The 26013-nt window shown below is 39.6% G+C and overlaps 1 protein-coding gene across 8 annotated transcripts in view; it reads left to right on the forward strand.

Moving 5' to 3' along the window:
- F8 (coagulation factor VIII) overlaps positions 1-26013 on the forward strand; it is a 218915-nt gene that overhangs the window by 187322 nt on the left and 5580 nt on the right. For 7 of the 8 annotated variants that reach the window (XM_073013275.1, XM_073013274.1, XM_073013273.1 and 4 more), the window contains 3 exons: positions 15162-15306; positions 16512-16660; positions 17661-17837. In XM_073013275.1, the coding sequence (XP_072869376.1) occupies positions 15162-15306; positions 16512-16660; positions 17661-17837 (471 nt within the window). Of the gene's footprint in view, positions 1-15161; positions 15307-16511; positions 16661-17660; positions 17838-26013 lie in introns of those variants that run through there. The other variant, XR_012091877.1, reaches the window with a different exon arrangement.

Raw genomic sequence — 26013 nt, forward strand, 5'->3', positions numbered from 1 at the left:
CTGATTGTTGCAGATTGATCTTGGGTACTGCAGCTTTGCTGAGCATACTCAGATAGGGTTGGCGTATTAGTCTGTTTCTACACTGCTATAAAGAACTGCCTGAGAATGAGTAATTCATAAAGAAAAGAGGTTGAATTGCCTCATGGTTCTGCAGGCTGTACAGGCTTCTGCTTCTGGACAGGCCTCAGGAAACGTGCAATCATGGCGGAAGGCGAAGGGGAAGCAAGCACCTTCTTCACATATTGGAGCAGGAGGAAGAGAGAGAGAACGTGCGCGAAGGGGGAAGGGCTGCACATTTTCAAACGATCAGATCTTGTGAGAACTCTATCACAAGAATGGCAGGGGGGAAGTCCGCCCCCATGATTCTGTCACCTCCCACCAGGCCCCTCCTTCAACAGGTGGGGATTACAATTCGACATGAGATTTGGGTGGGGACGCAGAGCCAAACCATCTCGGGTTTTTTTTTTTTTTTTTTTTTTTCTTTTGATGGACTCTTTAGTGTCCTCTATATAAGAACATGCCATCTATGCACGTATGAATAGAGATGGTTTTACTTGCTCCTTTCCAATCTGGATGCCTTTTATTTCTTTTTCTCGACTAATTACCCTGACTAGAACTTTGAGTACGGTGTTGAATTAGAAGTGGCAAGAGAAGACATCCTTTTCTCATTCCTGATCTTAGGGGGAGGTCAACCAGTCTTTCACCATTAAGTATGATATTATCTCTGGGTTTTTCATGGATGCCCTCTACCAGGTTGAAGAAGTTTCTTTCTATTCCTGGTTTGTTGAATGTACTTTCATGAAAGGGTATTGCGTTTTGTCAGATGATCCTTTTTGTACATGATTAAGATGACCATGAGTCCCTCCCCCCCCCGCGCCCCCCGCCGCTCCACCATGCATTCTGTTAATACGGCGTATTATATAAGTTGATTTTCACATGTTGAACCAACCATTAATATGGTGTATTATATAAACCGATTTTCACATGTTGAACCAACCTTACATTTGTGGGATAAATCCTGTTTGGTCATAGTGTATAAAGAGTGGTCAATAAACATTTCGTTGAAAGAATAGGAGTGGATCTGGCAAGCTTCTTGGAGGACAGTGCGTGTGTTAAAGAATCTGTAGCATGATGAGAAGCCAAGGCACTGGTGGGAGGAGGGGAGTTGCAACCAATTCATTAAGGCTGGAGAGTAGGATGCCAGTGGAGTAGTAGTGGTTGATGTGGCTGGGAAAGAGGTAGGCAGGAGCCAAGACATGGAGGCTCTATTATACCATGCTCAGGGTTTAGAATACCCTGTAGGCTACACTGAACCCACTGTGGTCTTTCAGCTTGGGAGTGACATGGTCTGATTTGCCTCTAGAAAGATCACTCTGGAAGCTGCGTGGAGAATTGAACAGAGAGGATTGTGTGTGGAGAATAGAACAGAGAGGACTGAGATTGGAATTAGAAAGCTGCTGTATTATACCAGTCAAGAAATGACAGATATCTCAACTAAGACAATGGCATTGGTAGATAAGATTAGGGGACAGAGTCCATGCAAAGTTTAGGTAGTAAAATGGCACACAGTAGGCACTCACTACATATTACTCATACTGGCGAACCTAGCTGGAGACATGATAATTCATTGTCTCATTCTTCAAAAAATATTGAAGGGTAGTGCCAGGCATACTGTGTTAAGCATTGAGACAACACCAATGAGAAATACTCTGTTGTTTAAATAGGCCAGATTTTGTTTATCTACTCATCAGTTGATGAACAGTTCATTAAGTGATTTCCATGGCAGAGGAGGTAAATGTTGCCCTCTATCTTCTTAGATTCTCCAGCTAGGACTTAAATAAGACAGATTAACAAAAGAAAAGCATACAAAATTTTTTTACATGTACATGGGAGCCCTCATAAGAAATACGGAGACTCAAATGAGCAATTACAGCTGAATACTTACATACTAGGATGGAAAAAGTGTGTTAAATTGTGAAAACATAACAAGACAATGGGGTTTGGGCTAGGAGAGTTAATTGTGGAAAAGTCACTAAGAAGGTAAGAGTTGTTTAACAAGGTTTTTTTGGAGCAGCTTTCCCTCAAACCTGGACTCCCCATCTGGGGCAATAAGAATGTGTTTCTTCTTCCTGGTATACAGATAATACCTTTCACATCAGAGTTTCATCTCTTCCTTTCATGAAAAAAAAAGGAAGGTCAGCATGCTCTTCTTGCATCTGCTATTTTCAAGTGCCTTTAAACTCAAAATAATCAATATCCCAAAGTGGCATATTTTGAGGTGGCATTTGATCCCCTACATTACTGATTGGATAGTGTGAATAGTGCTGCCATGAACGCTCCTGTACAAGTGTTTGTTTGAACAGCTGTTTTAAATTACAGATGCTCCTCAACTTGGAATGGTATTACATCCTGATAAACCCATTGTTAGTTAAAACCATTATTAGTGTAAATTCATTTAATACAGCTATATTAGTCCATTCTCACACTGCTATAAATAACTCCCTGAGACTTGGTAATTTATGAAGCATTTATTAATGGACTCACAGTTCTGCAGGCTTAACAGGAAGCATGACTGCAAGGCCTCAGGAAACTTACAGTCACAGCAGCAGGTGAAGGGGAAGCAAGCACGCCTTACTATGGTGGAGCAGAAGAGAGAGTGAGTGAAGTGGGGAAATGTCATACACTTTTAAACCATCAGATCTCATGAGAACTCACTCACTGTCTCAAGAACAGCAAGGGGAAATCCACCCCCATGATCCAATGACATCCCACCAGGCCTCTCCTCTGACACATGGGGATTACAATTTGACATGAGATTTGGGTGGGGATACAGAGTCAAACCATATCAACAGCTAACCTACCAATCATCATAGTTTAGCCCAGCCTACCTTAAACATGCTCGGAACACTTACAATTAGGCTACAGTTGGGCAAAATCATATAACACAAAGTCAAATTTATAATGAAGTGTTGACTATCTCATGTAATTTATTAAACATTGCACTGAAAGTGAAATACAGAATGGTTGTATGTGGTTGTATGTGTATTTTAAGTACTTTTATGTGTATAGATTCTACTGAATGCATGTTGCTTTCATACCATCATAAAGTCAAAACATTGTAAGTCCAACCATTATAAGCTGGAAACCATTCATATTTGAGGTACATACCCATGAATACATTTACGGGTTTATTTCTTGCTTCCTAATTCTATTCCATTTATATATATATATGTCTGTCCTTACACCTGTACCACAAAGTGTTGATAACTGTAGCCTTATAAGAAGTTTTGAATTTGGGAAATGTGAGTTCTCCAGCTTTGTTATTTTCCAAGATTATTTTGGCTATTTGAGGTCCCACACAATCACACATGAATTTTAAGACTGGCTTTTCCATTTCTGCCAAAAAAAAAAAAAAAAAAAAAAAGGTCACTGGGATTTTGATGCAGATTGTATTAAATCTGTAGATCACTTTGGGTAGTACCATCATCATAATAATATTGTCTTCTAATTCATGAACACAGGATATATTTCCACTTCTTTATGCTGTCTCTAATATCTTTCAGCAATGTTTTGTAGTTTTTGATGTACAAGTCTTGTACCTCCTTGGCCGAATTTATTCCTAAGTATTTTCTTCTTTTTGATGCTATTTTAAATAGAATTATTTTTTTTTTGTTAATTTCATCTCAGATTGTTCATTGCTAGTGCGTAGAAATACAACTGATTTTTGCGTGTTGATCTTATATCCTGCAACTTTGCTGAATTCATTTATTAGCTCTATAGTGTTTTGTGGATTCTTTGGGGTTTTCCATATATAAGCTCATGTTCATCTGAGAATAAGATAGCTTTACTTATTCCTTTTCAATTTGGAAGGCTTTTATTTCTTTTTTTCCTAATTGCTCTGGCTAAGACTTCCAATACAATTTTGAATAGAAGTCATAACAGCAGTCATTCTTGTCTCATTTCTGATGTTAGGGAAATATCTTTCAGTCTTCTACCATTGAGTGTGATGTTAGTTTTGGGTATTTTATGAATGCTCTTTATCATGTTGTGGATTTTCTCTTCTATTTCTAGTTTGCTTACTGGTTTTTTTTTTTTTCTTGTCGTGAAAAAGTCTTCAGCTTTATCAAGTGATTTTTCTGCATCAACCAGAATAAACTTGCAGGATTTTTTTCCCCTATATTTTATTAATGTGGAGTTGACTGGTGGATTGATTGTCTTATGCTGAACCACTCTTGCATTATTGGGATAATTTCCACTTGAGCATGGGATATAACCTTTATAACATGCTGCTGGATTTGGTTTGCTAATATTTTGTTGAAGATTTTTGCATCTATATGCCTAAGGGAATATTATATTCACATATTCAATTGCATGCAATTTGTAATTTTCTTTTCTTGTGATATATTTGTCTGGCTTTGATGTCAAGATAATGGTGGCCTCATAGTATGAGTTGTAAAGTTTACTCTCCTTTTCTATCTCTTGGAAGAGTTTAAGAAGGATTAATGTTAATCCTTCCTTAAACATTTAGTAGAATTTACCAGTGAGGCCTTCTAGCACAATGCCTGGTACATAATATATGGAATCTAGGATTTATGTAGTCAGTCATTAACTATTTGTTGAATTAATAAATTGCCTCACCAAGCAGGTTTCTAATCAAGGCACAAAGATTGAGTAATGAATGAAAACAAAGTCAATGTATGTAGGGTATTAGTTTTCTAATACTGGGGTGGCAAATTACCACAAACTTACTATGGCTTAAAACAACACAAGTTTATTATCTTACAGTTCTATAGGGCAGAAGACTGATCCAAGTCTCACTGGGCTAAAATCAAGGTATCATCAGGGCTGCATTTCTTTCTGGAAGCTCTAGGAAAGGATCCTTTTTCAGGAGCCTGTAGTCCCTACTTGGGAGCCTGAGTCAGGAGAATGGTGTGAATCTGGGAGGCAGAGCTTGCAGTGAGCTGAGATCGCACCACTGCACTCCAGCCTGGGCGACAGAGTGAGACTCTGTCTCAAAAAAGAAAGAATCCTTTTTCCTTTCTTTTCCAGCTTCTAGAGGCCACACACATTCATTAACTCATGGTCTCCTTCCTCCATCTTCGAAGCCAGTAACATTGCACCTTTCTGACTATTCTTCTTAAGTAGTCACATCTCCCTTTGACTCTCCTCTTCTGCCTCTCTCTCTCACTTTCAAGGCCTCTTGTGATTACATTGGGCAGACCTGGATAATCCAGGATATTCTCCCTATTTTGACATCAGCTAATTGGCAAACTTAATTCCATCTGCAACCTTAAGTCCCTCTTGCCATGCAACATAACATAGTCAAATGTTCTGGGGATTAAAATGTGGACATCACTGGGAGATCATATTCTTCCTAGCACATACAGTTTAGTCACAAGTTAATGATCAACATTTATTAGCTATATAATACTCTTAAGTTCAACATAAACTTTTCAGATGCTGATAAAATGGAATGGCATTTTACATTGATATATACTTCATTTCAAAACTTTTTCTCCTTCTCAATGATTATTCTGTAGCAACAAATTTCTTTTAAATCAGAAATCTGGAAACACAACGAGACCTATCTCAAATCAAAGATGACTATCCCCTTTTGGAGTCAGATTACACATTCATTATTTTAGTCAAAATGAGACATAAAATTCAGGCCCCCAAGAGCTGCCAGTACCCACTTATGCAGGAGGTAGCTAGACGAAACAGGTGGCTTTCTACAAGTAATTTTGCACCATCCCACCCCAGAGAGGTGGGTTGGAGTGTTTACTTATTACCTGGGATTTAATTATACTAGCTCTTGCAAGAGCCAAGTCTTGCAAGCTCTTGCAAGGCCATAAATAGAAGGTCAAATCTTCTCCTATATAGAGAGGAGAGCAGCAGAGAAAACAAAATCCTTGGTAAATCTTTAAATAAAGTTCTATGATTTGAATATGTTATTCATTCTATTTTAACCCCCCAATATAGACATATTTATAAAAAAGAATGTTGTGATTTCTGGTGTAACTTGTTTAGGAACAAAGCCACAAATTTATTAATATTTTCTATTCCATGGGAAGAAAAAATGCTACATGGCAGAATAATTTTTAAAAATTTCCCATGATACTAAACTCTGATGTGTGATCATATAATAGACTTACATTGATTCCTATTTTAGTGTATTCAAGCAGATAAAAAAATCCCAAGTGTTCTGCGAGTTATATCATTTTCAGTATTTCTTATGCTGTATGCCATGGTTTAAATCTAGGCCTTTCAAATTGGCATTACTACCATATTTCTCAAACTGTATTCCCTTTCCCTTGAATATGTTATATAATTTTGTCCAGAACCCAGACATGTCAAGGTACAAAATCCCATGTTTTGGATACTAACATGTGTCTCATTAATTCATACAGTGGGATCATTCATTAATGCCCACATTGTAGACTCTCTCTCTGTCTCTCTACACACACACACACGTACACACTACATTCTTAGAAGATCATTCTGAGACCAGTGTGGAGGATAGGCTGTGCATTCCCAGTACTCTTTCACAGCTGTCTCTGTCCTCTGCCAGTGTTTTTCAAACTTTAGTGTGCTTATGAAACACCTAAGGATCTTATTAAAATTTAGATTCTGATTCAGTAGACCTGACTTGGTGCCCAAGAAACTGCATCTCTTTTTAAAAATCTTTACTTAGATATAATTGACAAATAAAAGTTGCATATATTTAAGAGGTCTGTATATTTAAGATGTTTCGATTTATGTTGTTTTTGATATATGATGTTTGATACATTGTGAAATGGTCACCACAAGCAAGCTAATTAAGATATATCTATCTCTTTGCCTAGCTACCTTTTTTTGTGGTGAGAACATTTATGACTTACTCTTTTAGCAGATTTCAAGTATACAATACAGTATTGTTTACTATAGTTACTATATCGTACATTAGATCTCCAGAACTAATTTATCTTGCATAAGTGAAATTTTGTACCCTTTGATCAACATCTTCCTGTTTCCCCCACACCATGGTCCCTAGCACCTAACATTCTACTGTCTGCTTTTAGGAGTTTGACCATCTTAGATTCCACATATGAGGTCATGAAGTATTTTTCTTTCTGTGTCTGGCTTATTACACTTAGCATATTTTCCAGCTTCATCCATGTTATCACAAGTGGCAGGATTTTCTTCTATTTTAAGTCTGAATAATATTTTATAATTGTGGGAATATTCCATCAGATATATATATATGTCCATCAGTGATCCCTCCATCCATCAGTGAACACACTTAGGTTGTTTGCATATCTTGGCTATTGTGAATACTGTTACAGTGAACATGGGAGTGCAGATATTCAACATACTGATTTTATATCCTTTGGATATATACCAGAAGTGAGATTGCCAGATCATATGGTATTCTAGTTTTAGTTTTTTGAGGAAACTCTATGATGTTTTTCATAATGGCTGTACCAATTTATTTTTGCAGCAACAGCATACAAGGGTTTCCTTTTCTTCACATTACCACCATTTGTCATCTTTTTATCATTTTGATAATAGCTATTTGCTCTGGTTTGAGTGTTTTCCCCAAAAAAACATGTGTTGGAAACTGAATTCCCAATGCAACAGTGTTGGGAGGTAGGACCGAATGGGAGGTGTTTAGGTTTTGAGGACTCCACCCTCATGAATGGATTAATGCCAGTTACAAAAGCACCTAAGGCTGTGAATTTGAACTCTTGCTCTCTCTTGCCCTCTTTTTGCCCTTCTGCCATGTTATGATACAGAAAGAAAGCCTCTGCCAGATGTTGGCCTCTTGATCTTGGACTGCCCAGCCTCCAGAACTGTGAGCCAAATACATTTCTGTTCACTACAAATTACTCAGTCTGTGGTATTCTGTCACATCAGCATAATAAATTATAGTCCATAATAAGTTATAGTCCATAATAACAGACTAAGACACTATTCTAATAGATGTGAGGGAATATCTCATTGTGTTTTGATTTGCATTTCCCTGTGGGTTAGTGATGCTGAGCATCATTTATCTGTTGGCCTTTTATATTTCTTCTTTTGAAAAATTCTATTTGGGTCCTTTGCCCGTTTTTAATTGGGTTGTTTGTTTCTTTTTTTTTATTATTATACTTTAAGTTCTAGGGTACATGTGCACAACATGCAGGTTTGTTACATATGTATACATGTGCCATGTTGGTGTGCTGCACCCATTAACTCATCATTTACATTAGGTATATCTCCTAATGCTATCCCTCCCCCATACCCCCTCCCCACAATAGGACCCAGTGTGTGATGTTCCCTTTCCTGTGTCCAGGTGATCTCATTGTTCAATTCCCACCTATAAATGAGAACACGCGGTATTTGGTTTTCTGTTCTTGCGATAGTTTGCTGAGAATGATGGTTTCCAGCTGCATCCATGTCCCTACAAAGGACACGAACTCATCCTTTTTATGGCTGCATAGTATTCCATGGTGTATATGTGCCACATTTTCTTAATCCAGTCTGTCACTGATGGACATTTGGGTTGATTCCAAGTCTTTGCTATTGTGAATAGTGCCGCAATGAACATACGTGTGCATGTGTCTTTATAGCAGCATGATTTATAATCCTTTGGGTATATACCTAGTAATGGGATGGCTGGGTCATATGGTACATCTAGTTCTAGATCCTTGAGGAATCGCCATACTGTTTTCCATAATGGTTGAACTAGTTTACAATCCCACCAACAGTGTAAAAGTGTTCCTATTTCTCCACATCCTCTCCAGCACCTGTTGTTTCCTGATTTTTTAATGATTGCCATTCTAACTGGTGTGAGATGGTATCTCATTGTGGTTTTGATTTGCATTTCTCTGATGGCCAGTGATGATGAGCATTTTTTCATGTGTCTGTTGGCTGTATGAATGTCTTCTTTTGAGAAGTATATGTAGTTTGTTTCTTACTAATGAGTTGTTTGAGTTTCTTACCCATTATCAGATATACAGTTTGCAAATATTTTCATCCATTCCATAGGTTGCCTTTTCACTCTGTTGATTATTTCTTTTGCTGTGTAGAAAGTTTTTAGTTTGATGCAATCCCAGTTGTCTGTTTTTGTTTTTGTTGCCTGTGATTTTGGTGTCATATAAAAAAAGTATTGCCCAAATCAATATCTGGAAGCTTTTTTCCTGTTTTCTTCTAGGAGTTTTATAGTTTCAGGTCTTATATACAAGTGTTTAATCAATTTTGAGTTGAATTTTATGTATACTTTGAGAAAAGGGCCCAATTTCTTTCTTCTGCATGTGGAAATTCAGTTTTCCCAATATCATTTATTGAAGAGACACTCTTTTTCCTGTTGTGTGTTCTTGGCACCCTTGTCAAAAATCTGTTGACAGTAAATGTGTGAATTTATTTCTGGGCTTTTCTATTCTCTTCCCTTGGTTGATGTGTCTATTTTTATGCCAGCACCATACTATTTTGATTACTGGAGACTTGTAGTATATTTTGAAATCAGGAAGTATGATTCCTCTAGCTTTGTTCTTCTTAAGATTGCTTTGCCTGGTTGCATGTGTTGGCTCACACCTGTAATCCCAGCACTTTGGGAGGCTGAGATGGGTTGATCACTTGAGGTCAGGAGTTTAAGAGCAGCCTCACCAACATGGTAAAACCCCGTCTCTACTGAAAAAATACAAAAATTAGCCAGGTGTGGTAGCTGAGGCAGGAGAATCACTTGAACCTGGGAGGCAGAGGTTGTGGTGAGCCGAGATTGCACCACTGCACTCCAGCCTGGGTGACAGAGCAATACTCTGTCTCAAAAAAAAAAAAAAAATTGCTTTGCCTCCTTGGGATCTTTTGTGATTTCATATTAATTTAATTTTTTTTTTTATTTCTGTGAAGAACACCATTGAGATTTTGAGATTTTGATACAGATCACATCAAATCTATAGATTACTTTGGGTATTGTGGACATTTTAACAATACTAATTCTTTCAATCTAGGAATATGGAATATCTTTTATTTATCTGTGTCTTCTTTAATTTCCTTCATAAATGTTTTCTATATTTTCATTGTACAAGTCTTTCATTTCTTTGGTTAAGTCTATTCCTAAGTATTTTATTCTTTTGTTGCTATTGTAAATAAGATTATTTTCTAATTTCCTTTGGGATAGTTTATAGTGTATAGAAACACCACTGACTTCTGTATGTTGATTTTGTATCCTGCAACTTTACAGAATTCATGTATTAGTTCTAATAATTTTTTGTTGAGTCTTTAGAGTTTTCTACATGTACGACCATGTCATCTGCAAAAAGAGATGATTTTACTATTCTCTCCTATTTGGATGCTTATTTTATTTATTTATTTTTTAAAATTATATTTGAAGTTCTGGGGTACATGTGCAGACCGTGCAGTTTTGTTACATAGGTATACATGTGCCCTGGTGGTTTGGTGCACCCATCAACCCGTCACCTACATCAGGTATTTCTTCTAATGTTATCCCTCTCCTAGCCCCCCACCCCCCAACAGGCCCTGGTGTGCGATGTTCCCCTCCCTGCTTCTATATGTTCTTACTGTTCAACTCCCACTTATGAGTGAGAACATGCAGTATTTGGTTTTCTGATTTTGTGATAGTTTGCTGAGAATGATGGTTTCCAGCTTGATCCATGTCCCTGCAAAGGACATGAACTCATCCTTTTTAATGGCTGTATAGTATTCCATGGTGTATATGTGCTACATTTTCTTAATCCAGTCTATCATTGATGGACATTTGGGTTGGTTCCAAGTCTTCTGCTATTGTGAATAGTGCCACAATAAACATACATGTGCATGTGTCTTTATCGTATAATGATTTATAATCCTTTGGGCATATGCCCAGTAATGGGATTGCTGGGTCAAATGGTATTTCCAGTTCTAGATCCTTTAGGAATCGCCAAACTGTCTTCCACAATGGTTGAATTAATTTACACTCCCATCAACAGTGTAAAAGCGTTGCTATTTTTCCACAACCTCTCTAGCATCTGTTGTTTCCTGACTTTTTAATGATCACCATTCTAACTGGCATGAAATGGTATCTCTTTTTTTTTTTTTTTTAATGGTACATAAAGCTTTATTGTGGTATAATTTACATATCGTAAAATGTGCCCATTGTAACTGTATACATTATTTTTTAGTAAATTTATGGTTTTAGAGCATTTTCATCATCTCAAAAATTTCCCTCAGCCCATATGCAGTAAATTCCTGCTACCACCCCTAATTCCAAGCAACTATTGCTTTCATTTCAGTCTTTCTTTTAACATAACTTTTTTTTTTTAATACTTTAAGTTCTAGGGTACATGTGCATAATGTGCAGGTTTGTTACATATGTATACTTGTGCCATGTTGGCTAATATCCAGAACCTACAAAGAACTCAAACAAATTTACAAGAAAAAAACAAACAACCCCATCCAAAAGTGGGCAAAGGATATGAACAGACATTTCTCAAAAGAAGACATTCATACAGCCAACAGACACATGAAAAAATGCTCATCATCACTGGCCATCAGAGAAATGCAAATCAAAACCACAATGAGATACCATCTCACACCAGTTAGAATGGCAATCATTAAAAAATCAGGAAACAACAGGTGCTGGAGAGGATGTGGAGAAATAGGAACACTTTTACACTGTTGGTGGGACTGTAAACTAGTTCAACCATGGTGGAAAACAGTGTGGTGATTCCTTAAGGATCTAGAGCTAGAAGTACCATATGACCCAGCCATCCCATTACTGGGTATATACCCAAAGGATTATAAATCATGCTGCTATAAAGACACATGTACACGTATGTTTATTGCGGCACTATTCACAATAGCAAAGACTTGGAATCAACCCAAATATCCATCAGTGACAGACTGGATTAAGAAAATGTGGCACATATACACCATGGAATACTATGCAGCCAAAAAAAAAGGATGAGTTCGTGTCCTTTGTAGGGACTTGGATGCAGCTGGAAACCATCATTCTCAGCAAACTATCGCAAGAACAGAAAACCAAACACTGCATGTTCTCACTCATAGATGGGAACTGAACAATGAGATCACTTGGACTCAGGAAGGGGAACATCACACACTGGGGCCTATCATGGGGAGGGGGGAGGGGGGAGGGATTGCAATGGGAGTTATACCTGATGTAAATGATGAGTTGATGGGTGCTGACGAGTTGATGGGTGCAGCACAGCAACATGGCACAAGTATACATATGTAACAAACCTGCACGATATGGTATCTCATTGTGGTTTTGATTTGCATTTCTCTAATACCCAGTGATGATGAGCATTTTTTCATGTCTGTTGGCTGCATAAATGTCTTCTTTTGAGAAGTGTCTATTCATATCCTTTGCCCATTTTTTGATGGGGTTGTTTTTTTCTTGTAAATTTGTTTAAGTTCTTTGTAGATTCTGGATATTAGCCCTTTGTCAGATGGATAGATTGCAAAAATTTTCTCCCGTTCTGTAGGTTGCCTGTTCACTCTGATGATAGTTTCTTTTGCTGTGCAGAAGCTCCTTAGTTTGATTAGATCCCATTTGTCAATTCTGGCTTTTGTTGTCATTGCTTTTGGTGTTTTAGATATGAAGTCTTTGCCCATGCTTATGTCCTGAATGGTATTACCCAGGTTTCCCTCTAGGATTTTTATGGTCCTAGGTCTTACATTTAAGTCTTTGATCCATCTTGAGTTGATTTTTGTAAAAGGTGTAAGGAAGGGGTCCAGTTTCAGTTTTCTGCATATGGCTAGCCAGTTTTTCCAACACCATTTATTAAATAGGGAATCTTTTCCCCATTGCTTGTTTCGTCAGGTTTGTCAAAGAAAATATGGTTGTAGCTGTGTGGTGTTATTTCTGAGGCCTCCGTTCTGTTCCATTGGTCTATATCTCTGTTTTGGTACCAGTACCATGCTGTTTTGGTTACTGTAGTCTTGTACTGTAGTTTGAAGTCAGGTAGCATGATGCCTCCAGCTTTGTCCTTCTTGCCCAGGATTGTCTTGGCTATGTGGGCTCTTTTTTGGTTCCATCTGAAGTTTAAAGTAGTTTTTTCCAATTTTGTGAAGAAAGTCAGTGGTAGCTTGATGGAGATAGCATTGAATCTATAAATTACTTTGGGCAGTATGGCCATTTTCACGATATTGATTCTTCCTATCCATGAGCATGGAATGCTCTTCCATTTGTTTGTGTCCTCTTTTATTTCATTGAGCAGTGGTGTGTAGTTCTCCTTGAAGAGGTCCTTCACATCCCTTGTAAGTTGTATTCCTAGGTATTTTATTCTCTGTAGCAATTGTGAATGGGAGTTCACTCATGATTTGGCTATCCGTTTGTCTGTTATTGGTGTGTAGAAATGCTTGTGATTTTTGCACATTGATTTTGTATCCTGAGAATTTGCTGAAGTTGCTTATCAGCTTAAGGAGGTTTTTGGCTGAGATGATGGGGTTTTCTAAATATACAATCATGTCATCTGCAAAGAGAGACAATTTGACTTCCTTTTTTCCTATTTGAATACGCTTTATTGCTTTCTCTTGCCTGATTGCCCTGGCCAGAACTTCCAATACTATGTTGAATAGGAGTGGTATGAGAGGGCATCATTGTCTTGTGCCAGTTTTCAAAGGGAATGCTTCCAGTTTTTGCCCATTCCATGTGATATTGGCTGTGGGTTTGTCATAAATAGCTCTTATTATTTTGAGGTATGTTCCATCGATACCTAGTTTATTGAGAGTGTTTAGCATGAAGAGGTATTGAATTTTATTGAAGGCCTTTTCTGCATCTATTGAGATAATCATGTGGTTTTTGTCTTTGGTTCTCTTTATGTGATGGATTATGTTTATTGATTTGCATATGTTGAACCAGTCTTGCATCCCAGGGATGAAGCCAACTTGATCGTGGAGGATAAGCTTTTTGATGTGCTGCTGAATTCAGTTAACCAGTATTTTATTGAGGATTTTCGTACTGATGTTCATCAGGGATATTGGCCTGAAATTTTCTTTTTTTGTTGTGTCTCTGCCAGGTTTTGGTATCAGGATTATGCTGGTCTCATAAAATGAGTTAGGGAGGATTCCCTCTTTTTCTATTGTTTGGAATAGTTTCAGAAGGAATGGTACCAGCTCCTCTTTGTACCTCTGGTAGAATTCAGCTGTGAATCTGTCTGGTCCTGGATTTTTTTTTGGTTGGTAGGCTATTAATTACTGCCTCAATTTCAGAGCCTACTATTGGTCTATTCAGTGATTTGACTTCTTCCTGGCTCAGACTTGGGAGAGTGTATGTGTCCAGGAATTTATCTATTTCTTCTGGATTTTCTAGTTTATTTTCATAGATGTGTTTATAGTATTCTCTGATGGTAGTTTGTATTTCTGTGGGATCAGTGGTGATATCACCAATATCATTTTTTATTGCATCTACTTGATTCTTTTCTTCTTTATTAGTCTGGCTAGCAGTCTATCTATTTTGTTGAAGAAATTCCCATTTAAAAAAGGTTATCTCTGATTAGTGCCACAACATGATGAACTTTGAAAATATGCTAAGTGAAGGCCAGGCGCGGTGGCTCACGCCTGTAATCCCAGCACTTTGGGAGGCCAAGGTGGGCAGATCACGATCCTGGATTCATTGATTTTTTGAAGAGTTTTTCGTGTCTCTATCTCTTTCAGTTCTGCTCTGATCTTAGTTATTTCATGTCTTCTGCTAGCTTTTGAATTTGTTTGCTGTTACTTCTCTAATTCTTTAATTTTGATGTTAGGGTGTCAATTTTCAATCTTTCCTGCTTTCTCTTGTGGGCATTTAGTGCTATAAATTTCCCTCTAAACACTGGTTTAAATGTGTCCTAGAGATTCTGGTACGTTGTGTCTTCGTTCTCATTGGTTTCAAAGAACATCTTTACGTCTGCCTTCATTTCATTATTTACCTGGTAGTCATTCAGGAGCAAGTTGTTCAGTTTGCAGTAGAAAATGACTTCACTTGCCCCAGACCTAATAATTTCCCTTGTTCCCACTTCTTCTTGGTGCTTTCCTCCTTTGTGTCTACCATCGTAACATTCATCTAACCATAGTTGTCTTATGTAGATGTTGGATGCTGTTGAGAAATGCACAAAGCAAATTAGAAGGAAGATGTGATTGACAGAAATTGTTTTTTACTGTGTATTCACTTTCCATGTATTTGTGCTAATCTCTCCATACAGGTCTTCTTTGGCAATGTGGATTCATCTGGGATAAAACACAATATTTTTAACCCTCCAATTATTGCTCGATACATCCGTTTGCACCCAACTCATTATAGCATTCGCAGCACTCTTCGCATGGAGTTGATGGGCTGTGATTTAAATAGTAAGTGCCAAGTCATCCCATATCCTTCTTCCCTCAACTATGGGTAGGGCGACTAACTGTTCTAGTTATCCTGAGACTGGGGGAGGGTTCCCAGTATCAGGACACAAAATTGTCAGTGCTAAAACCAGCGCAGTCCTGGGCAAACCTAGAAATACCATTCAACCCAGCAACCCCACAACTGGGTGTATACTCAAAGGAATAGAAATCATTCTGTCATAAAGACACATGCATACATATATTCATTTCTGCACGATTCACAATAGCAAAGGCATGGAATCAACCTAAATGCCCATCAACAACAGACTGGATAAAGAAAATGTGGTACATACATACCATGGAATACTATGCAGCCATAAAAAAAGAATGAGTTCATGTCCTTTTCAGCAACATAGATGCAGCTAGAGGCCAGTATCATAAATGAACTAATGCAAGAACAGAAAACCAAATATCACCTGTTCTCATAAGTGGGAGCTAAACATTAAATGCACATGGACACGATAATGGAAACTCAGGAGGGGAGAGGTTGGGAGGGGGGTGTGGGTTCGAAGGTTACGTATTGGGTACTACACTCACTACCTGGGTGAGGGGATCGTTCATACACCAAGCCTCAGTGACATGCAATTTACCCATGCAACAAACCTACCCATGTACCCCCTAGAACCTAAAATAAAAGTAGAAGAAGAAAAGAAACAAGGAAAATTAAAGAGTCACACAAAGTGGGAAGAGCTGGCCAGAAAACAGATAACAATAACAGAATTGGCCGGGCGTGGTGGCTCACGCCTGTAATCCCAGCACTTTGGGAGGCAGAGGCGGGCAGATCACGAGGTCAGGAGATCAAGACCATCCTGGCTAACACGGTGAAACCCCATCTCTACTAAAAATACAAAAAATTAGCCGGTCATGGTGGTGTGCGCCTGTAGTCCCAGCTACTCCAGAGGCTGAGGCAAGAGAATCACTTGAACCCGGGAGGTGGAGGTTGCAGTGAGCCGAGATCACGCCACTGCACTCCAGCCTGGGTGACAAAGCGAGACTCCATCTCAAAAAACAAAACAAAACAAAAAACCAATAACAGAATCTATGCAAAAGTTAACACCTGAGAAATGATATTATGATGACAGTAGCCCTAGAATGTCAGTGGAGGCTGCTCAGTATAACTGACGCTGAAGCATGTCCTTGTGATAACCTTCTTTTTTCTTTTCTTTGAGGTTGCAGCATGCCGTTGGGAATGGAGAGTAAAGCAATATCAGATGCACAGATTACTGCTTCATCCTACTTCACCAATATGTTTGCCACCTGGTCTCCTTCAAAAGCTCGACTTAACCTCCAAGGAAGGAGTAATGCCTGGAGACCTCAGGTAAGAGGCAACAGATTTACTCTTTAACTGACTCAAAGCAGTGGTTGGGGAAAAAATGGGGGAAGCCCTTGACTGTTTCTTCCGAGGTATTTCTGTCAACTGTTAGTCCTAAAAAGAGTGTCAAGGAAGTTTGATTATGGGCTAATATCTGTCAAAGAATTGTAGAAGCTAAAGTCCATTTTACATATAAATATCAACAATTAGCTTTCTTTCCAGGTTTCTCATTACATCAATGGAAAGTAAACATTTACTGTGCATCTTAGTATCCCCAGGATGCGCCTAGGGATACAAAGGTGAATTGTGAAAAATTTTGGCCCTGAAGTTGCTTAGAGTTGAATAAGAGAGACTGATTAGCCAATAGAAAGTAGAGGCCTGGCAGCGCGGTGGCTCATGCCTGTAATCCCAGCACTTTGGGAGGCTGAGGCAGGCTAATCACAAGGTCAGGAGTTCGAGACCAGTCTTTTGCTGAGGCAGGATAATCACATGAACCTGGGAGGCGGACGTTGCAGTGAGCTGAGATCACGCTATTGTACTCTGGCCCAGGCGACCATGCCTGACTCCGTCTCAAAAAAAAAAAGAGAGAGAGAGAGAGAGAAAGAAAAAAAGAGTGAGGCTGGGCACAGTGGCTCACGCCTGTAATCCTAGCACTTTGGGAAGCCTAGGTGGCAGATCACCTGAAGTCAGGAGTTCAAGACCAGCCTGGCCAACCTGGTGAAACCTCATCTCTACTAAAAATAGAAAATTATCCGGGCATGGTGGTGGGTACCTGTAACCACAGGTACTCGGGAGGCTGAGGCAGGAGAATCGCTTGAACTTGGGAGGCAGAGGTTCAGTGAGCTGAGATCGTGCCATTGCACTCCCGCCCAGGTGACAAAGCGAGACTCCATCTCCAAAAAAGAAAGTAGAGTGAGAAATGCTGTGGTATGGTTAAGAGGGATTTGGGAATTTCTGGGAGTAAATGGTTACCAAGAGGTTACTAATCCAACTCTATTGCCCTCAGGTGAATAATCCAAAAGAGTGGCTGCAAGTGGACTTCCAGAAGACAATGAAAGTCACAGGAATAACTACTCAGGGAGTAAAATCTCTACTTACCAGCATGTATGTGAAGGAGTTCCTCATCTCCAGCAGTCAAGATGGCCATCACTGGACTCTCTTTTTTCAGAATGGCAAAGTAAAGGTATGCTGGTCTCCTTGGAAAGAAAGGAAAAAAAAAAACACTTCTCCTAGAGCTTAACATAACATAACAAGGTTGATATATGACCAAACTTTCAGGGCAACATTTATTAAGTACCTAAGGTAGCAAGACATTGTAAAAGGCATTCTGAGAGAACACGGTGACTTTAAGAAAAAGGTAAAGTACCGAGAAAAGGGCAGAGTAGATCCAAGAGTTGATTCTCCTCATCAGCACCTTGATTCCCAAGCCTTTTTGACCTTTAACTTTAGTGGTCCAGGAAGTCTTCATTCTTAATCTGGGTTTACTGGATAATTCAACAAATTGTGCTGATGAAAAGACATGACATAAACTCTTATTATCCCATGAGTAATGGGGCAAGGAATAGTTCCTCTCTTTGGTATTTTCTATATTCTTTGTTCACTAAGAGTTAACCATGATGTGGTCCTTACCAATCTCTCTACTACAGTCTCTTGCCACTTGGCTCTTTAAGCTCCATCCATACTAAGAAGTTCGGCCGGGCGCGGTGGCTCAGGCCTGTAATCCCAGCACTTTGGGAGGCCGAGACGGGCGGATCATGAGGTCAGGAGATCGAGACCATCCTGGCTAACACGGTGAAACCCTGTCTCTACTAAAAAATACAAAAAAACTAGCCGAGCAAGGTGGCGGGTGCCTGTAGTCCCAGCTACTCGGGAGGCTGAGGCAGGAGAATGGCGTGAACCCGGGAGGCGGAGCTTACAGTGAGCTGAGATCCGGCCACTGCACTCCATCCTGGGAGACAGAGTGAGACTCTGTCTCAAAAAAAAAAAAAAAAAAAAGAAATTCTCAGGTCACTAAACACAGCACATTGTATCTCATATCAGGCTTTTAAATAGATACTATTTCTTCTACCTGGAACATTTTTCTAGCTGCGCACTACTGCCACTTTCACCTGACTCATTCTTTAAGTCTCGGATAAACATCATGTTCAAGAAGAATTCCCTTATCCATCAAGGCTGGATTAAAGACTTCACCAAACTGGCAGTTTGGTGAACTAAAGTCTAGACATTGGATATTCTAGAAGAAATTCCCATTTAAAAAAGGTTATATCTCTGATTAGTGCCACAACATGACGAACTTTGAAAATATGCTAAGCGAAGGCCGGGCACGGTGGCTCATGCCTGTAATCCCAGCACTTTGGGAGGCCGAGGAGGATGGATCACGAGGTCAGGAGATCGAGACCATCCTGGCTAACACAGTAAAACCCTGTCTCTTCTAAAAATACAAAAAATTAGCCAAGCATGATGGCGGGCACCTGTAATCCCAGGTACTCACGAGGCTGAGGCAGGAGAATGGCGTGAACCCAGGAGGCGGAGCTTGCAGTGAGCTGAGATTGCGCCACTGCACTCCAACCTGGGCCACAGAGTGAAACTCAGTCTAAAAAAAAAAGAAGAAAATATGCTAAGTGAATAGGCCAGACATAAAAGGATATAGATATTGTATGATTCTACTTATATGAGTGTGTTAGTCAGGGATATCCAAAGAAACAGAACCAATAGGAGATTCTGTCTGTCTGTCTGCCTTCTCTCTCTGGATGAGCTAAACTCTTTTAGTTCAAGACTGAAAGCAGGAAAAAGCGATGTTCCAGTCCAAAGGCAGTCAGGCAGCAAAAATACTTTCTTACTTGGGGAAGACTCAGCCTTTTTGTTCTATTCAGGCCTTCAACTAATTGGATGATGCCTGTCCACATTAGGGAGGGCAATCTGCTTTACTCAGTCTACTGACTTCAGTGTTAATCTAATTCAAAAACACCCTCAGAGAAATACCCAGAATAATGTTTGAGTAAATATCTGGGCACCTTATAACCGAGTAAAGTAGATACATAAAAATAACCATCACAAGTCCACCCCTTGTCAGTGTAGCACCCACCATACACATCTCCTTTATCTCTAAATAGAGACAGAAATGAGGTCCTAATTCCACCTAACATGATATGACAAAACTTGACTGGTATTGATAACTACCTTCTTCTACTACCCATTCTGTGTTGACTTTGCCTTCAGCAAGCATCTCAGCTGATTGTGGTTCTTTACCTGATGGGGTGACCCGAACCTTTATTCCTGAAGAGCCTGGGCCGTTAGTAGTCCTGCATGGATTGGGTTGCTATAGTTTCCCATTGACCAGAATCATAGGGTGTGGTAATAGTAAGAGATACTCTAAGGGATCTATTATATTCCAGACACACTCTTCCATACCTCCATTGTGAAGTAGTAGACAAAACGCTGCCCCTTCCATGATTAACATATTCTAGTGTAATCAGCCTGCTGCCAGATAGCTGGCTGATCAGCCTGGGAAATACTGCCATACTGGGGACTCTGTGTTTGTCTCTACTGCTATCAGATTGGGCCCTTAGCAGTGGCCATAGACAGGTCAGCCTTGTTGAATAGAAGTCCATGTTGCTGAGCCCACGCATAACCTCTATCCCTGCCACCATGGCTACTTTGTTCATGAGCCCATCAGGCAGTGACATAGGTGGCTGAGTAAAGAGGATGACTGGTATCCACAGAACAGGTCATCATATCTACTTTTTTTTTGAGATGGAGTCTTGCTCTGTCACCCAGGCTGGAGTGCAATGGCACAATCTCGGCTCACTGCAACCTCTGCCTCCCGGGTTCAAGCATTTCTCATGCCTCAGCCTCCCAAGTAGCTGGGACTACAGGTGCACATCACCACACCTGGCTAATTTTTGTATTTTTAGTAGAGACAGAGTTTCGCCATGTTGGCCAGGCTGGTCTTGAACTCCTGACCTCAGGTGATCCTCCTGCCTTTGCCTCCCAAAGTGCTGGGATTACAGGTGTGAGCCACTGCACCCGGCTCATCATGTTTACTTGATTACTGAAATCCTTATCTGCTGAGGTCACCCTTTGTTGAGCACTCACATGGGACATAAATATCTTCACATCCTTCGCCCATTCAGAGAGATCTATCTGCATACCTCTTCCCCAAATTTCTGTGTCACCTGTTTTCTAATCATGTTCCTTCCAAGTCCATATCTGGACAAAGCACTGACTACAGCCCATAATTTGACATATAATTGCACACCTGGCCATTTCTTCTTCTAAGCAAAGTCCACAACCAGGTACACTGCCTAAAATTCTGCCCACTGTCCTTCATGGATATCTCAGATAGAGACTGTCCACTTTTGTGTAGTACCTGCATATCATGCAAAACCATTGGTAAACCAGGTCCAAGACTCCTCTTCCTCTGTAAACTGATCATAGGGAACTCCCAATGAGGCCATAAGTGCAGGCTGGGAGAGAGAAGGCAGGGTAGCAGAAACAGGCACCATGGACATTTGGGCTACTTCTTAATGTAATTTACATGTGCCTTCAGGACCTGCTCAGACCTAACCATGTATATACCACTTCCATTTGATGATGGAGTGCCATTATTCATACCCAACTTTATGGCTTGGTAGATCAGATAACACCTAGTTCATGATGGGCAGTTCAGGTTACATGGCAACTTGGTGGTCTGTGGCCAAGCATTCAGTATCTACTAAGGCCCAGTAGTAGGCCAAGAGCTACTCACAAAAGGAGAATAGCTATTCACAGAGGATTGCAGGAGGATTTCTCACTATAATAGCCCCTGCTCCATAAGTCAGGGAACCAATGTGAAGATCCTGCTAGCTGCTCAATATATCTGTTCCAATTACGCATTCTAGGACTGGGGAAATAACCACAAGATAGGCTCACAGATCCTCTGCATCCACTTTGAGATGGACTTGAGCTAAAATTCCATTGATCATTTGACCCTCCATAAGCCCATACTCTTGACTGGTGGACCACAGTGACATTTTGGGTCTCCAGAAATTAGTGCCAGTTCAGAGCCATTGTCCAGTAGTCCCTAAAAGGTCTGATTAAGTATTTTTCTTCAATGCACAGTTATTCTGATAGAAAGGCCATATGTCCCTTTGGGGAAGGCTGAGAGAAAGTAACAGTATTCTTGGCAGTGTACCAGAGTCCTTCCTCAAGGAGACTGAGCCTCCCCTTCATTCAAGTAGTGCTGGGTCTGTAAACTTGCTCAAGTCTGGGAATTGATTGAGAGGCCGTGACTCTGTTTTTATTATTCAGGTTAGACTTTTGTTCACTTGACCTAGAACTTTTCCGCTTATACAGATCAAGTATTTGGTAGGCATTCTATCTATATCTCATCTAGGAACACTATAATCTACTAGCCAACACCATAGTCATACTATTCTAATTGCTGCTTTGACTCTGCTGTCCCTTATGGTAACCACACTTACCTTGCCTTTGGCAGTTGAGTGCTGCCCCTTTTCCCCTGTCACCCCAGGATCCAATTATTCCCATCGTATTTAGGTTTTCTAATTCAGTGAATGCAGGTCCCGCTGTAAGGTGTCACCTACAGAGAAGAGTGATCACAGAGCCCTTCGAGGATGCTGAGGTTCCTCTGACAAATTTATTTCTCAAAGTAATGGTGAGATCTGTGTCTTCTGAACTCTCCCAGTGTTGGTGAGTAGGTCTTAAATGACAAATTAACTCAAGCATTTCAATCTCCTTTCTTCTACGTTAAACCAGGGCAAGTTTGAAATTTCTAGTTTGCTCACTGTGGGCCATCTTTTGGTCTGTGTTTCAGTCAACCAATTAAACCGTTAGAGGCCTTCCTAATTCCCTGAGATGCAACATTAAATCCAGAATGTCTGCTTAGTGGGCCCATGTCAATAAATTTGGCCTAATCCAACTTTATGTGCCTTCCACTATTATCTCACATCCTTAGTACCCATTCCTATACATATCCTCTGGATTCCTGTTTGTGTAAATTAGAAAACTCAAGTCATTCTTTTGGAGTGTAGTGCATGTTGTCATGGGTCACCTTCATACCTCACCTCGCCTGCTGGGACTTGAGTGTAGTTAGAGATCTAATAACAAAGAGGGGTGGTAGGGTGGGTCCTGAAGGCAATCAGCATTATCTTGCATGGCACTTGCCTCAAGGGAGGCCATTACAGTTTCCGCAGGCAGTGCAGGGTTAATCCACTTAGACTGGAGTGGAGACACTGCCACCACAGGGATGGAGAGACAACTTTCACTGGCAAAGAAGACTCATCAATATTTAGGAGCTCAATGTCCGCAGCTTAATCAGGGTCTTCCACACATACCTAATCCAACTTATAGTGCCCCATTATTTCCCAATCAATGCCCTTGCTTTAACAGTAGAAACCCTGCAAAGCTGGAAGTTTGACTTGCTTTGTAATTCAGTTAGTCACGGGATGAGATTTGGCATTTGATTTTCAGCAATCTCAGCTCTGTGGCTACAGTAGATAAGGGTCTCCTTCAGGGCATACATAGAATCTGTCAGGTCATTTATGCAGCTCTTGAGCTGGGAATTCAAATTTCTGAGCTCCTCCTTTTCTTTCATCACTTTTTCCAGCAACATTAGCAGCAACCAACTAATCTCATCATTTCATTAGTTTGACAAATATGTTCATAAATGTCAATATACATAGTCACCAAGACCCTTGCTTCTTATGAGTAGTTGATTAGGAGTATCCAATGGAGATATTTTGCATATACATATATTTTGAGATTGAGTCTCACTCTGTCGCCCAGGCCAGAGTGCAGTGGCGTGATCTCAGCTCACTACAACCTTCATCTACCAGGTTCAAGGGATTCTCATGCCTCAGCCTCCCGAGTAGCTGGGATTAAAGGCACCTGCCTAATTTTTGTGTTTTTAGTAGAGACAGGGTTTTGTCATGTTGGCCAGGCTGGTCTCGAACTCCTGACCTCAGGTGATGCATCCGCCTCGGCCTCCCAAAGTGCTGGGATTACAGGCGTGAGCCACTGCGCCCAGCCTGGCCTGCATATTTCTATTACCAGATCATGCCGTGGACAATTTTTACTACTGAAAATAGTCAGTAGTGTCTTTAAATTTCATCAGATTACAGACCCAATTCCAGAAATCCAATAACAAATGTATAAAATTTATCCTTGAAGTTCTGTTCCTTTAGAATCACTCTTGGTGTGAAAATCTATATTAGTCATGGTTCCCAAAGAAACAGAACCAAGAGGAGACACACAGGCGCGCGCACGCGCGCGCGCGCACACACACACACACACACACACACTTATAAGGAATTAGCTCATGTGATTATGGAGTCTGACAAGTCTCAAGATCTGCAGGATGAGTTGGCAACCTAGAGACCCCTGAGAGCTGATTTGTAGTTCCAGTTCAAAGACCAGCAGGCTGCAGACCTAGAAAGAGTTAAAATGTTTTAGTTTGAAGCCAAAGGCAGAAAAAAAAACAAAACCGAAGTCCCAGTTTAAAAGTAGTCAAATAGAAGGAACTGTCTCTTACTAAGAGGACAGTCAGCCTTTTTGTTATATTTAGCCCTTCAACTGATTGGATAAGTTCCACCTACACTGGGGAGGACAATCTGCTTTAGTTAGTCTATCAACTCAAATGTTAATCTCACCACAAAACACTCTCACAGACACACATAAAATAAAGTTTAATCAAATATATGGGCACCCCATGACCCAGTCAAGTTGACACATAAAATTAACCACCATAATGAGGTATCTAGAGTAGGCAAATTCATAAAGACAGAAAGTAGAAAAGAGGTTACCAGGGGCTTGGAATGGGGAGGAAATGGAGAGTTATTTTTAATGAGTACAGAGTTTCTGTTTGGGGTGATGAAAAAGTTCTGGAAATGGATAGTGGTAATGGGTGCACAATATTGTGAATATACTTAATACCACTAAATTGTACACTTAAAATGATTAAAATGGTAAATTTTATGTATATTGTACAACAATAAAAAAGGCTATATCACTGACAATACATTGTTGTATTTGGCAAAGAAAGGGGAATCTCCAGCCCCCTCATCAAAAAAAACCCCACAAACTTCCATTTTAAAATAATGAGCTGAAACCATAGCAGAGAGAGGTGAATAATGAGCAAATATAAAAAGGAAGACCTGAAACTCTAAACAGCTCCTCATTACCCGCTCCCCTCCAGGCCCTGGTAACCACATTCTACTTTTTGTTTCTATGAATTTGACTGCTTTAGATACCAAATATAATAAATTTCTATATATCTATATATTTTTAACTCCATAATATATTTTATATATTCAAGTAACAAACTTTTATATTGTTTAAAAGGTAAATGTTTGTTTAGATTTACACACATAGTAACCTCTTTTTTGTCTTTATTATTGTGTTTCAACCTCTGGTTGACAGAGTGAGACTCCATTTCTAAAAAATAAAAATAAAATTGTATCCTATTTAAAAAAAAAAAAGCAAAAGCAAATCGTGTGCATTTTATAAAAGGCATATCTAAAACATTAGATACAGAAAAGTTGCAAGACAAAAATAGGAAAAGAAGTTATGCAAATATCTAAAAGATATCGATTGCAGCTCTATTGATAGCAGAAAAATAGACTTTAAAGCAAGAAAGTATTACTGGAGATTAAGAATGTGATTTCATGGCCAGATGTGGTGGCTCACGCCTGTAATCCCAGCACTTTGGGAGCCTGAGGCGGGCGGATCATGAGGTCAGGAGATCAAGACCATCCTGGCTAACAAGGTGAAACCCCATCTGTACTAAAAAAATATATACAAAAAATTAGCCGGGCATGGTGGCGGGTGCCTGTAGTCCCAGCTACTCAGGAGGCTGAGGCAAGAGAATGGCATGAACCCAGGAGGTGGAGCTTGCAGTGAGCAGAGATGACATCACTGCACTCCAGCCTGGGCGACAGAGTGAGACTCCGTCTCAAAAAAAAAAAAAAAAAAAGTGATTTCATAATAATCAAAGGTCTCTGAGAAAATAAAATTTGAATTTATATTATGTAATTACATAGCTTCAAAATATTTAAAGCAGAAACTGATAGAAAAAGGAAAATGGACAAATTCACAATTTAGAGTGCTAGATTTTAACACATTTCTCATCAAGTGATGGAACAATGTATAGAAATAGAACAGTTAACAATTCACAAGTTTGATCTTATAGACATATTTAGAAAATAGCACCTTGAAATTGCAGAATTACACATTCTTTGGAAGTACACAAAGGAAACATGTTAGAATTTTCCATTTTAAGCTACAAATAAAGTAGTCTCAAATTTCAGATAATATAAAACATGTTTTCTGGTCACAATACAATTAAAGTAGATATAAGTAAGAAA

This window comes from Chlorocebus sabaeus, chromosome X, assembly GCF_047675955.1.
Source record: "Chlorocebus sabaeus isolate Y175 chromosome X, mChlSab1.0.hap1, whole genome shotgun sequence".
Lineage (NCBI taxonomy): Eukaryota > Metazoa > Chordata > Mammalia > Primates > Cercopithecidae > Chlorocebus > Chlorocebus sabaeus.